Genomic DNA, 15,311 nt, shown 5'->3' on the forward strand with positions numbered 1-15,311 from the left:
ACTCAACAAAGTAGGGTCAAATTGGTAGTTAGGGTTCAAAACGGGGTCAAATAAGCAATTGCCCCTTTACAAATCTAATCTAACTGTTTGACATGCATAGTGGATCCATCAGCTTTAGTTGAAATCGACGGACGAATCTTTTTCTTTTTTCTTTTATGATAACTTTTGAGAGTTATGATCTATCTAATTACAATTATATATTAATTGTTAGCTAGAAAAATATGAAAGGTAAGTTAGAAAATAGGAGAGGAGAAGAGATACGGAGGGTGGAGGGAGTACGGATTACGTACGTGCGCAAATACGGTGCGGGGTGTTGTACCGGATTTTTTAATAGAGAACTAATGGTTAAAATTGATGGGTCCACCTATTTAAAGGAAAATCAATGGTTAGATGTATTTCGTTTTTATCAGAATTTTTAAGATTTTCTCTACTATATTAAAGTGCCATGTGGCGGTTTAGGAGCGTTTGTAGAGCGCCACGTGGCGGCTTAGGAGCGTTTGTAGGAAGTTTAATGGACTTTTAGTATATAATAGATAATAAATAAATTAAATGTACTGGACCTAGAGAATTAACATGGATGTAGAGAATATACATCAAAGTGAAGGAAAAATGAAGCCGGCATGCAAAGAAACACACCTCCGACGAATCATGTGCGAGCACGCGGATGGAAGGGCCCACCAGGCAGTATATTGGTATATACTTCGTATAACTGCTTCATCCTAGCTAGGCTAGTTGATCCATGCTACAGTAACGGTCTAATGACCTTTATAGGTAGCTCTAGCGCTAACTTGTCTACCCGTAGGGTGGGAGTCCTAAGGGAGTAAGTGACATTATTTACTAGCACAAGCACAGTGCTTAGGTTACATAAATGCCATTGGATGTGGGTGTGCCCCACGAAAAGTGAGGTAGATGGTAGGTGGTGATATCCATGTCCATCATTTGTATTCCTCCACGTTCGGGTGTGACGTATTGCGTAAATGCAATAACTACGCTTGCAGACTAGCAGGGAGTGGTCTCTCGGTAGTACCTAGGTGCCTGGAACTAAGTCCTATGTTGTAAGCATGTATATATTAAGTGTGTATTAGACATGATTAGTATAGAAGTACAGTTGTATCATAGTTCTCTAATACTCTGTTCTACTAAGAGGTGAACATACTATGTGTCCACTACCTTAATCATATTATCTTAACTCCTTTTTAGACTATGGTGGATTAATTGTAGATAGATGAATGATGTATAATTTATATCTTTACACCGCCGCTGTGCCTGCAAAATATAAATACGATACCCTTGGGAATACTCGGTAAAATGCTACAACAATATCCGTGCGCTTGCAGATTTATCTGTGAACGTAAGAAATACCAACAACCGCCACCTTTAAATAGGGGTGGACAACCCCATGTGCACCGCGATGAATCTCGCAACTGATCAACGCTTAAACCAGGGCCAACCCAACTCCATCACGCCAACCCTTGCCTGGATATGTTATAGAGGGAAGAGCTATACTACAGACCCAGTTGTTTCCCACGAACTAGTCCTTAACTGCCTGGGCGCTTCTATCAAAACCATATGCCCATAGCCCACCATTACGCATATTGTGGTTGAATTAATACCATGTTGATCCATGTCCAATGTCATCATCATTAATCCAAGAAATAAGGTATATGTGAGATTCCCATAGTGAGGTAGTTGATCTAAGCATGGCTAGGCATTTCCTAAACCAACATCTAGTCATATTAATTCCCAACTTATCAATGGTACAAGATGATCAAACTGTGGCTGAGTACGTAGGAAACTACCCCACATGACATTGTAAAATAATACAGTATTTAATACAAAGCGAGACATTTGTTAGATGGGTACAATATATTTAATGAGGATGCATGACATGCCTTGCTCTAGTGCTGCTGAAACCTCTGCAACCACTTTGAAGTAAAACGGGGGTTCACAACCGATGGAATCTAAGAGACAAACAATGCACACAAAGCAAACATGCTATAAGTCTTTTGAAATGGAAAATAAAAACATTTTAAATGAATTCTAGGCATTTTGATGAATTCAGTGCGATTTGAAAGGACATAAATGGAGCTCGGATGAATATACTAATAGAAAAAAAACTTTATGAATTATTGCGCATGAAAGCTCGAGCACTGACATAAGTGAACGGAGGCCAGCACCGACAAGCGGGCCGCACACGTTGTTGACACAAGGAGGGCGGCGCACAGTGGACTAAGTCCACTAGGCTGGGGACAGGTGCACCATGTGGTGCACATGTTGTGCCGATGCAGCAGCCACACGGGCGGCAAGGTGGATGGCCTAGATCTGTCGTGGGGCATATCGGACGGCTAGGAAGCGGCTTCCTGCGGTCGGCCTTCCCCACCGCGAGGGTGCGACATGCACAGCCAGATGGTGCCAGACAGCGACCATCTGGCGTGACGGATGGTGCGCGGAGCGGTGGCGGAAGGGAGGAAGAGGAGGGGCGGCTCACCGAGGGCTCACGACAGCAGGCAATGATGAGAGGACGATGGCGACGCGAGGAAGATGGCGGCGGCTCTGGGTCGGTGTCGATAGTGGCGAACCGGTGACAGGAAAGACGGAGGAGGTGGCGGACAGGGACCGGCTCGACCTGGGGAGGCGCGCATTGCTGGCTAGAGGGAGGTGCGTTCTAGCGGTGGAATGTGACGACTAAGTGGCAGTTGAGGGGCTTATCGACCTCGTGATGCTAACGGTTGATATGACGCTCCCAAGGGCGGCGCCACCGGATCGACCTTCCTTCTGCTCCACCCTCACAGTAGTCACTGTCGCCGCCGTCAGCGTCGCTCCTAGCTGCCTCCGTCTCAACCACCGGAGAAGAGAAGGGGGAGAGGAACGGGGAAGAGATGAGGAGAGGAAGAGGGAGTGGAGAGGGAATGTGAAGCCTTAGCCACTAGAGCAAAGGGGAGGAGAAGAGAAGAAAGGTGTGTGTGAGTGGAGAGGAGGTGTAAAAAAGGTGAAGATCAAGAAAGAAAAGGTAGTGCGTGTCAGTGCAGGGACGCATGGGGCACACATTCTCTCCATGTTGTCGGCTTGCGAAAATATACTTTCGCGGGCAACCCCACCTATTATCATAGGTGGACCTCTTAAGGAGACGATTGTGAAATAGATTTTTGCATGCGGCCCCTTAACCATCCCCAAGGAGCGATTTTTGTAGGCGAGAGGACTTCTGGTCCGCCTGGAACCTAATGGGGGTCTCGTCAAAAAGAATCAAATTTACAAAAAATAGTCTTGTTTTGAGCCTTCCTAAAAAAGAATTGATTTTATTCACCCATGACATTCATACTACAATCCTCCATTTGTGCAAGTTACACGATATGCACATCCATCATCATAGTGGTATGCTGGAAATCCAACGCTTAAACATTGCAAAGCACCTCTCCGGCTCAAACTCTGGTGCAGTGTGTCCAGCACCCTACATTTGGAGAGAGTAAAACAGTATTACAATGCATATTCAAAACAAGTAAAATCACAAACAATAATTAGTTGGTCTTTTGTCAAGTTCTTGAATTTTTTTTCTTCTTCTATCTTGTCGTTGATAATGACTAAGGATGAAATATAACTGGTTTCTTTCATCGAACTGTTAATAATGACTACGGGTTAGATATAGAAGTTCCTTGCTGTAGAGGCCACTAAAGGAATAGTTTACATCATCAATGTTGTTTGATTATTTGAATGCTAGAAATAAAATAAATTAATTATATGTCCTAGGTTCAGCTCAAAGCATATGTTATTGGATTTGTTTCCATTATACGAAAACGGTCAAAGCGTGCCTCTTAGGCTGTAATTTTGCTGTATATTTGTGTTGAGTTGCATCGACTGCCTTTGGTCATTGAAAAACATAAGCTGAATGAGGAAGAGAGAATAATACTTTTATACTTCAACACTCCCCAATGCTATACGTACAAGCAACTCATAGAAGTGGGCTGTGTTTTTTTATTTAACTATGAAGGAAGCCGGTGCAGATGCGTGGGCATATTAGTTATTGTTTTATGAAAGCAATGCTAAAAGAAGTCGCTAAAAGGAGTCACCTCTTATCATTTCTATGACGTGAAATAGACCGTAAACTTTAATATATTTAAATGATAAAAATGTCTCCTAGATTAAAAAATCACTTTTGTCCCAGCCACATATATGAAATAATATGTGGAGAAACTTATAATTACACTTTGTCAACTTATGTCACGATATAGGATAGATGGGAGGCCATTAATATATATGTTGACCATGCACTTAAAATTGTTATGGCAATGGAAAAAGCTATGGTTGTTTCAATTTAAGTGAAAAATTAAAAACCAAATTATTTTACGAGTTTATTAGATTTTCTCCAAATGGCTCAACTTAGTCTGTATTGACATTTGCTATTTTCTGTTTTTTTATTTTACATGGTTCTTATTTTAAGTTAGAAATATAGGCATTATGTACATTTAACTGTTATTTTAGTTATGAATATGGCAATAGTTAGATTAGAAATCAGATCTATGGCTTAAATATTATGGTCTGGTCATGTTAATGTTATAGATCGTTTCTCTTTTAGTTTGATAGAAACAAGGAGAAAGGTAGAGGTGGAGATCGGAGAGACTGAGTCGTGAGGAGAGGGGGCGGGGCAAGTTTTATGTGCATTTTAGGAGCAGGATAAAGTAGAAAGGAGTTCGTATTTCTAATTTTTCTAAACGATTTAAGTGAAAATCTGATGCTTCTTCTTGATAATTTCAAATATTTTTTTCTAATTCGTAAGACATGACACATGATCGCGATTTCTCTAAAAATATACCTAATGGTTGAAAACAATGTGTCCATCGATTTTAGTGAAAAATCGATAGTTGGATGTTTATTTCCTCACAATTTCTTAGAGTTTTCCTAGTTTTAAAGACATTGTGAAGTTACGTACAAAGGTAAAATCTATATCTTCCTTTTTTAATATTTTTTAATTGCACACGAAAATAAAAAAAATAAGACAGAAGTGACATATTTTTTTTGAAACTTGAAATATAAGTAAATATGTGTCTTTAAATGTAAATTTAGTCATAAATAACCTAGGAACATATAATTAGCTTATTAGCTATATAACTTAGATGTTATAGCTGTTTAAACTTTTTTTTTAGAAATTATGCTTCCTAACTAATATTGCACGTAAATAGAAGAGTAAACAGGAGTAAGATAACGAGGGGAGTTGTGTACGTTAGTAGTTAGTACGTACGCATTTCCATCGACATACGTGCTGGCCATGGAAGGGACGTTGGGTTGGGAAGTGTTTTTTTTTCTAATCTAAAATAAATCAAATGCATGAAAATAATGGGTCCACACAATTAAATGAAATGCAATGGTTGGATTTTTTTATTTTTTTAGGAATTTCTTTGATTTATTGGAGTACACATAGCATCTTATTATTGTTTGTAAGAGTGCTACTTGCGTATTAGGAGCATTTATATGATGTTTAATGAATTTTTAGTATATAATAAATGGATTGCACTAGTGATTCATACTCAAGATCTCTAGCTCTAATAGTACGTAAATTTAGTTCTGTGCACCAGCCAAGCCAATTCATTCAAAAGTTATGCTGGTGAACAAGCATGAACAATTCACTTATCTTTAATAACAAACATAGCTTTATTACATTAATGGTTGGATTTATTTTTACTCATCACTATGCATGAAGTTTTCATTCATGAAAATGTGGAGTGTACAACTTGTACCCTTAATTCAAAATTTTCGTTTTGCAGTTTCAACTTTCAACCCATACTGCAACCAAACATTTGCATCTGGTATTTAACAAATCATTAGAACCTAGATACTCCCAAACTGTTTGAAACTGTAGGAGTTAATTAACTTCATTCAAAATAACCATAGTAAAAATAATGAATGTAAAAAAGAAAAGTTTCATTTGCTTTTTGAAAAACAAGAATCATGCATTTGTAGACAGATATATTGTCACCTTTACTGTAGCGAATGTCAAATTGTTTCCATATGCTATGGTGAATCTGCAAATAAATAAATCGTATTTCAGGTAATGTACTCTTCGACTGAGTTTATTATGAACTGAAAAACACAGTGTATTTTAAACTTATGAAAATCTTATTAATCCCCCGTAGCAGTGTTATACATAACTAAACAAGAAAACGAATTAGGCAACATTTATCTTACCCAGCAGACTGGCCATCGATATGCCAGGCTCTCCAGTCATCCACAATTGGGTAGTTGAGTGATCTCACCCAGGCTTGTGTCCCGAGGAATGGCACAACAGCATCGTGGTCACCACTGCACATAAATTTGATGAAACAGTAGTTTACAATACTGGGTATATCTTAAGAAGGTAAAAATGTGTCTGTAGCTCAACACAGTGAATCAAAGTATTACTTATCATCAAGAGATTTTTGCTAGATGCACACATTCGTTGTTAGTTGGGTTAGTAGTTTCCATCCAACATGTTGTTCTGTCATCCAACATTACTTTCACCAATGACCACTAGTTTTTCCTATTAAAAGATTTTAAAGTCGAAATGTTAGTAAGAGTGGACCTGCAAATTTGATGTTTTTTTCCCTGAATAGCTTCATTCAAAAGGATTTTTCACTAATTCCTTTTTGAAATGTGATGCTGAAATATATATAAAAAATACAATTTCTTTCAATTGAGGTTAATGTTTGTGTGTTTATGTAACACATCCAGAAATTCCTTCAGCTGTCCATTTTTTTAGAAATAAAGAAAATATCTGCCCTTGGTACAGATAGTAGTAATCTGCTTCATAATCCAACGTGTTGATGGGATCAATTTGTAAAATCAATTCCTGGTAATTGTTTCTAATATTTTATTCAACAAAAGGAGAATTTTGCATAAATAAATTGGTTTGTGTGCGTCTGAGTTCTGCACAACCAAAGTCAATATTGAGGTGGGCTCTAATTTATTTATTCTAACAGAAGGTTTGGTTTATCCTCGATTTATCCCCGTGTATGATTTATTTATGTTTTAAGTACAATTCTCACCAAGTGGTTACAAGAACTAATATGAACAACCAAGACTATAATATGAACAGAACACGTTTAAGTATAGGTTTAATTTAGGAACAATCTTTTATTCAAAACATAGTTACAATGCTATCTCTAGCTGGTAATGACGAAATAATAAGACTATTTATATTTTCCTCAAAAAATAAGAATATTTATCAAAAATATGAAATACTCCCTTTTCCTGTGATAGCCATGGCATGTACTTGTCTAAGGTATATATATATATATATATATATTTGTCATAGCCATCTCATCTAGTTTGGATAATCTATTGAAATGTTCTAAATAATAGCTTGTACAGGTACTACTGAGAACTTGCCAATAACATTTATTACCTATATACCAAAGCACGGTAACCTTTTAGTGTAACATTTCGATGATACTTTATGCTGCTCCTGATGTCGATGTTGTATGGTAGATCATGTTCGTGGCACCTAACCCATTCATTTATGGTGCCCTGGATATTTGGCATTTAGATAATTTGAAAAATGTGCTCGTATGGCAAATGCAAAGGAGTGATTCCTAGAAATGAAAAGGTGCCCCGAAATTACCTTCTTGATTCCTAGAGTTCTTCGTGTAAAGTTGTTGTTTGCCCAAAAATATGACAAATAGTTGGCATAGACCTGTGGATGCGAAAATTCACCTAGATTCAGATGAACTTAAATATATATAGAAATATGTACGTGATATTACGTGTAGTGGAGTTCCTTACACCACATTTTATTGAAGGTTGAGGAGGTGGATGTTTTAGTCCTCCATGCTCCTCCTTCAAGATCTTTCTGTCGATTGTCTCATGATTTGGCTTGGGGGACACATAAATGCAATTTGGGTTCAAAATTTGGGCCCTCGAACCTTCGTGTAGTAGCTGCAGTGAAACAACAATATGTCACTATCGATTTATTAATTAACATATATAGTTTTCCACCCTCAAAAACAATGATTAATATATAGATAATCCGGGAAACCCCTAGTAGGATAACAATGCCATATCTTATTCCCTATCATTGAACCGTATTTCATCCTAGGTACTACCTGTAAATAACAAAGAACATTTGCCCAGATTCATTCTTAAAAATTGTTTTTCTTTCAAAAAACGGAGGATGTATATGACAAGCAAGCCACCTATCTATTTCAATAAGTTGGCCCAAACGTCACAGCCGGCCAGCTACTTTATGTGACAAAAAATTTGATAATGGGAGAAGGACAAATAGAATAAATTATGGTGGTATTTGGGCCACCATGCTTGTCTCAACCGTGTTTCTAAGATTATAACAGGACTCTTATGTACCAATATGAACTGCTATTGTTCACAGAAAGCTACAGTAATTAAAACCGACGGTTGCACAGCCCTGACACGTATCTATTATATACTTCAAAATACATTAAACTAACTACAAATGCTCTAAAACCAATCTACAAACGCTCTAAAACCATCATGTAGCGCTCATACAAGCACTCCTAGATCGTCACATGGCATTGTTTAATCTCACCGTCGATTTTTACTTAAATTGATGGACCCGATATTTTAAACCATTAGATTAGATGTATTATTTTAAAAGGTAATACTTTCCTCTTATAGGCCGGAAAAAGAAAAAGAAGTATTACGAACATACATCTAAAAGAAAAACGATTAGCCTAAGCGATAAAGTAAAGAAAAAAAATACTTAGTGTCATTAAAAAAAATCGATGAGCTTTGAAATAGTATTTTCTACTATTTAGAAATAATGTATATTACTCTATAAATATATGCAGTTAAACTAGATCTTGTATATAAAATATCCAATCAACACTCCTTAAGCATTCTATATTTAAATTATCTATCTATCTATTATATATTATATAGTAAAAGTTCATTAAACTTTCTACAAATGCTCTCAAACCGTCACGTGGCACTCTAATAAATTAAATAAATTGCTTGAAATTCTAAGAAAAAAAAGCAAAACATCTAGTTTCAATTTTTACATAAATTGATGGACCCGTTAGATTAGATATATTTTTAAAAAAACTCCCTTCTAATCTCCTGTTCACATAAGTATTGCTCGTAAAAAAAACCCAAAATACAAAGTACATACATATCGTAAAACATTATGTGAGAATACAAAAATGAACATCAATTAAAGCCAAAAAATGAACGTTAAAGCCAAAAAAATAAAAACACAAATTATATACATCAATTAAAAAAATACACCAGCTTCCCTCTTCTTTCCACCTTTTTTCATGTATATGTGAGAAAATAATTATATGTCATAATAAAATTAAAAAATATAGTATTACAAACATATACTATATATATAATCATAAAGTAACTCTTTACAAATAAATATAACTGAACATTAGCTCTACAATGTTTAAAAATAAAGTTATAAAGTTATATTTTTAACCCATTAAATTAATAATATAAGATAATATTTTACTTAAACTGGTGGACTAATTATTTCCAAATAATACATTGTCTGAAGTTTATACCATTATATTTTATATCTATCAAATTAACAATTTATAATTTATATCTACTAATTTATACTTAAACCAACAAGTGGACACATTATTTGATACAATTTTTTAGTTAAACTATTTGGTCATCGATTTTCATTCAAACTGATGGATCTATTTTTTAGTTAAACTATTTGGTCTTCGTTCCTCTACACAATACATGCGTACACCTTTGCCTTCCGCACATACGACAATGCAACACACCAGATCAAGGAAACTAAGGTGATCAGGATCACCACAACGCTACTAGTTTGCCAAGGTGAGGACACATCAAATCATCAATCAATAATGATTGTTTTGTTAATAAAGTGAAAACAAATTGGACGTGTGTTTCAAAAGGAAAATAATCAAGTCCAGTGGGTCAAGTTTTTGCAAAATGCAACTCAGTGTAAGCTAAAATGAAGGGTTGATTACCTAATGGATTTTGGATTTTCATTTGCACATTTCCCAAGTTCCTAAATGATGTGTTTCAGAAAAAGAATTATGTATATATTGTTTCCTAAAGCGCTTTTTCCAGAACAGGGGTGAAACTAGAACGAAAATTACCAAGTGTGCCACACTTGTATATTATGTAATGTTCTAGTTACATGTGTTAATGAAGAACATGCTTTGGGCAAATCATTTTAGAGTCTACGACCATGCATGAGAAAGGAGCAATGTGGTGTTGCCCTTTAGGTAAACTAAACAAATAGACAAATATTGTCTATATGATTATCACAAGATGATTGGTGAGTGGAAGACACTACTGAGCAATGAGTGGACATAGAGTACTGATAAATAGCATATAGCCATATATCAACTATGGCATGACGTGTTACTTTTTTCTTTGATTCCGAGTAGACAAAGGCACCATTAAATAAGGAGAAAAAAAAAAGCGAACCATAGTTTTTTAAGTAGTCATATTTTTTAAATAAGTTTCATTAATTATGATGATATAAATTATATTGAACTTATTGATTATAATTTACATGATAAAACTATATTCTTTGATATAATTGGATTTCATGACAAAAGCAAACTTTACTATAGAACACTTCAAAATTTATAAGTACACTACACACACTAATCAAATTTATACACTATTGATCTTATTTCAAACAAATGTTGTTTCAAAGAAAACAATCAAGCATGAAAAAACAAAGTAATTAGCTTGAAACAATTGCTAATATTTTGCATTACCAGCCAAGCAATTGTGTGGGTGTTATGTGTTCTAACATACCTTTAAAGTTCTTCAAAACTGTGTAAAAAATTGAACTAGTTGAACTTCTATGTAGAAAAAAAATCCAACATATAATCTATCCTTAATTTGGTTGTCACTGTATCATGTGCCTTCATGAAATGATTCAACACAAAGAACTTTGATTTCCTTAGTCTCACAAGTTTTGCTTATAGCCATATTACACTCTATGTGTACAGATGGTAGAAGTGATAATTAGCTACGGCAGTTTATCATTAAATCGATTCAAAAGTCATGTGACCTTAATCCATCATTTATTTAAATTTCAATGAATGGTTTTTAAGATACGTGTGACTTTGAGTTGCCCTTAATTATAATACATATCAAAATATAATATTACATTTAAATAATATGGATGCCCGTGCATACGCGCTGGCCACCTTCTTAGTTTAAATATTAAAATTCATCAGTTTGAGAAGTACACGTGAATGCTATTTATTTGGGACTACCTATATATAATGTGCCCGAAAACTAGGGTACAAATCATACAAAGTTTAAGTTACAAACAATCAAGTCTACACATATAAAATTAGATTAAGGTCAATATTCTCTATAGCAAGATAACACATTAATACGGGCACATATTTTCTTTTCTATCAAAATACGGGCATTTAGCTGGTTAGCAAATCTCTGTTATGGTCTTGTTTGGATCCTCTGGGCTATTAAATATCCCTCTGAAATCTTGCTATTTAGAAGTATTAATTAAAAACGTAGATTAATGATAAAATCAATTCCATAACCCCTAGGCTATTTTGCTAGACGAATCTAATTATATATATTAATCCATGATTAGCGGCTAATTACTGTAGCGTCACTGTAGTAAATCATGGATTAATATACCTCGTTAGATTTGTCTCACAAAATAGCCTAGGGGTTATGGAATGGGTTTTGTCAGTAATCTACGTTTAATACTCCTAAATAGTAAGATTTCGGAGGGCTATTTAATAGCTCTCCGGATCCAAACAGGGCCTATGTATGTTTATAACAGCAGGTGCATATTTTGCTCCAAAGGGGCAAAAGTGTTAGTCCTACATACAGGATGGACACGTGGATATGTATTTGCTGTCGTGTGAGTAATACATGTTACTACTGTATATATGTTACTACTGTCTGCAAAAAGAATAAATTACAGTAAAAGGACTAGATATTCTTGAGAAACACAGAAAACGCCATTTTTTTAGACATTCGTAGTTAATAAGTTAATTCAGACAGAATTATCCAAGAAATTCTTTTTCTCGATAATATAAAAATGCAACTAAATAGTTTTTTCGATAATATGAAAATTCAACTAATACAATCGAGGAAAAAAAAAGAGTGTACTTGTCTCCTTACGCTGTCAAACCTAGCCAAAGCTTGTTGGCAAATCACGTTGCTGGGATTGTCATAATCCTCACCTTCGCAGTGCTCCATTATCATCTTCAGACAAACCACGTGAATGCATGTGCAATCAGAGTTAACAAAGATCACGCAGGAATCATTTAGGACATAATTAAATTTTGTGAGCCGCGTGTTCGACTGTTCACCTCATATAACTGATCTGAAATGATTCCGACTCCATGGCTGTACGGCACTCTTGATTCGAGGTCAATGCGTTCCCCTGTACTCGGATTACCTACCAGATAGCCCTGACAATCTCCCAAACATAAAATTAATTGCCGCTAGATCATTAATCAACTACTCTACCGTCCTAAAATATGAGAACTTATAATTGGATAAGATATTTCCTAATAGTATGAATCTGGACAGACTGCCTATCTATATTCGTAGTACTAGAAAATGTCATATCCGTTTCTAGGTTTTATCCGTTTCTAGGTTTTTTAAGGAGGGATGAAGTATATTTTTTTTAAGAGAAAATGTTGGACATGATCCTATATTGTATATATTATAACATGTTAGTAAAATTGCAGTATTTACAGATCATGATACAGGTTGTCTATCCATTGCTAAATGAGGGGTTTTAAACTATCTCTTGGTCTCAAGTTGATAATCAACTATATCTTGATATAGGAAATATACTTTTGTTTTTTTTTAATGTTCGATGGACACCCTAGTTATCACTAACACCTCAAATATATATATTAACCGGGAGTTGTAGCTTTATAGAAAAAGACATGAGCTCTACCTTCAGATTAAACGTCGGTCTGACGCCAGCTTCAATATCTGAAAACAGAGCACAAAATTGTCAAGCTTTTTGGTGCGCGAACTGATCGATCTTGAAAAGAGATCCTGTAGAAATCTGGAAATGGAATTTTAATCCTAGGCAATTTCCCCTCGTTGTTGCTTGTATTTAAATAGTTGTGAAAGAATTTGAAAAAGAATTAGAGGATATATTAGCACAGGCACACTACTAGTAATATATTTATCCACAAATATGTGGGAGTTCAAATTCAGTATCAGTAACTCATACCAAAAAGAATGGATTACGTATACGTGTGCTCACGTCATATTTGTTTCGCTAATTTGTAAAATCAAATTTAAAATTTTATGACATTAATCTAACTTGTCAAAATAGTTTTTTTTTCAGAGAAAATCTATTCTATGCCATTAAATTTGTTATAGTTCAACAGTTGGTCATCGAATTTGTCTTTCTCTATAATATATCACTTCTATATTAGTTATAAAAAAACTTCTATATTATATTATGTAAGAAGACTATGTAAGTAAATATATATATATATATATATATATGTATATATCTTCATGTTGCTTAATCAATAGTCAACTCTTGTAAGTCTTAAGGCATTTTAAGCATCATTTTTGAAAAATATCAGCCCCAATGATATATTATAGAAAAAGTAAAGTTGAAGATATATATACCATAGATGGAGATGAAGTCAATAATAAATCGTTGAATAAATTTAGTGGTATAAAATGATTTTTTTATATAACTATTTAGATCACACATAAGAAAACAAGAGTATATTCCTTTGAGATTTAAAGAGTAACCAAGGTAACATTATTGCAGCACCTTCCGAGATCTTCTGCACGATAAACGGGACGATCTTTCCGGCATAGGAGTCTCCTCCAACGTAGAACGGATTTGAGAGATAGTGCGGATGCTCAGTGAACCACTGAATCAGAGTCAAACGAGATATTAAACCAAGAGCTAGCAAGAACCAAGTACGCTGAAAACCTGGAACCAATGGACCAAAAAAAACCAGGTAGTAATGAATTACCTCCCTGAGAAGCTTGATGAGCTGCATCGAAGCAGAGACGTCGCCGACGTCGTACCCCTTAGGGTCCCTTGAGAAGGAGAAGCCGGCGCCGACCGGCGAGTCGACGAAGAGGATGCTGGCGACCTTTGTCCACGAGTAAGGGTGGTAGTGCAGCCGCGGCAAGCTGCCGTTGTAGGGCTCGATGACCAGCTTCAACGGCCCTGCGTGGTAATAATTGCAACGGGATGAACCACGCCTGACACTCTAGACAAGGAGGCTTGTTGTTGTTGGGTTGCTGACCAATCTCGAAGAAGAGGGCGCTGAGGACGGAGCAGCGGTCGCCGCCGGTGATCCAGAGGAGGACGGGGTCGGTGCTGGGGTCGCCCTCCGACTCGATGAAGTAGTAGAACAGCTCGGCGCCGTTCTCCTCGTCGACCGTCACGTACCTGTACAGAGTGACACCACAGGACCTCTCACCTATACTGATGCAGGGAGCATAGAAAATCGTCAGAGCAGATGGGGGAATGATTCTTGAGTTGTCTCACCCGGTCTCGAGGCGTGAAGGCAGCGCGCCGTCGAACCCCGGCAGCGTCGCGACGTTCGTCCGCGTCAGGGAGCCACCGGCGGCAGCGATGGTGACGAAGAGGAGGAAGCAGCAGCAGCGGAGCCGCACAGCCATTGTACTGTACTGCCTTGTCCTCGCACGGGAGAACGACAACTGGCAAGCGGTAGCAGCTAGCGAGGTTGCAACTGCCCTAGGCACATGGGCTTTCAGACGTGGTGGCCCGGCTATCTGGTCACCCCGCGTTTTCCTCGCGGAGCACACAATATATTATGTATGTGTTCAAATCTCACCGATGACGGCATGACGCACAGAGACAGGAGGCATGTAGCTGCTGCACGGCATGGCACAGCGCTACAGGCTATAGCAGTTCTCCCTCCATCAAAAAAAAAAAAAAAAAAAAAAAAAAAAAAAAAAAACAAACTCTAACTTTCTGTGCCAACGTTATATGAAATTTTTTTATAATTAGTATTTTTATTATTGTTACATAATAAAATATGATTAATACTTTATGCATGACTTATCTTTTTAATTTTTTTCATAATTTTTTAAATAAGACGGACGGTTAAATGTTGGACACAGAAACTAGGGTTTGTCTTTTTTTAGGACAGAGGAAGTATGTCAATAAAAAATTAAACCTGATAAAAGGTAACACATTTTAATACTATAAATCTAAATAAAATCTTATACGATGGAGGAAATAGCTCTGACTCATCAATAGCCTACTAGACTAGTGGCTTGATATACAAAATTTCAAATCCTAGATTTCGAAGGTACAACTATGGAGAAAGACAGAGAGAAACTACACCTTGGGTGCCTGATTTCTA

At 36.3% G+C, this 15,311-nt stretch overlaps 1 protein-coding gene across 1 annotated transcript; it reads right to left on the bottom strand.

Moving 5' to 3' along the window:
• Positions 1 to 3,168: 3,168 nt before the first annotated feature.
• On the bottom strand, positions 3,169 to 14,711 carry LOC127755373 (serine carboxypeptidase-like 7). The gene is made up of 13 exons (XM_052281029.1): positions 14,468 to 14,711; positions 14,223 to 14,368; positions 13,944 to 14,143; positions 13,736 to 13,838; positions 12,890 to 12,927; positions 12,291 to 12,392; positions 12,100 to 12,183; positions 7,750 to 7,902; positions 7,589 to 7,660; positions 7,373 to 7,494; positions 6,178 to 6,291; positions 5,969 to 6,014; positions 3,169 to 3,448 (listed from the first exon to the last, which is right to left on the bottom strand). Exons 1-13 carry the CDS (start codon positions 14,599 to 14,601, stop codon positions 3,365 to 3,367), a joined length of 1,398 nt encoding a protein of 465 aa, XP_052136989.1. The 5' UTR covers positions 14,602 to 14,711; the 3' UTR covers positions 3,169 to 3,364.
• Between the last annotated feature and the right edge of the window lie 600 nt (positions 14,712 to 15,311).

The sequence above is a fragment of the Oryza glaberrima genome, chromosome 11, assembly GCF_000147395.1.
Source record: "Oryza glaberrima chromosome 11, OglaRS2, whole genome shotgun sequence".
Taxonomy (NCBI): Eukaryota; Viridiplantae; Streptophyta; class Magnoliopsida; order Poales; family Poaceae; genus Oryza; species Oryza glaberrima.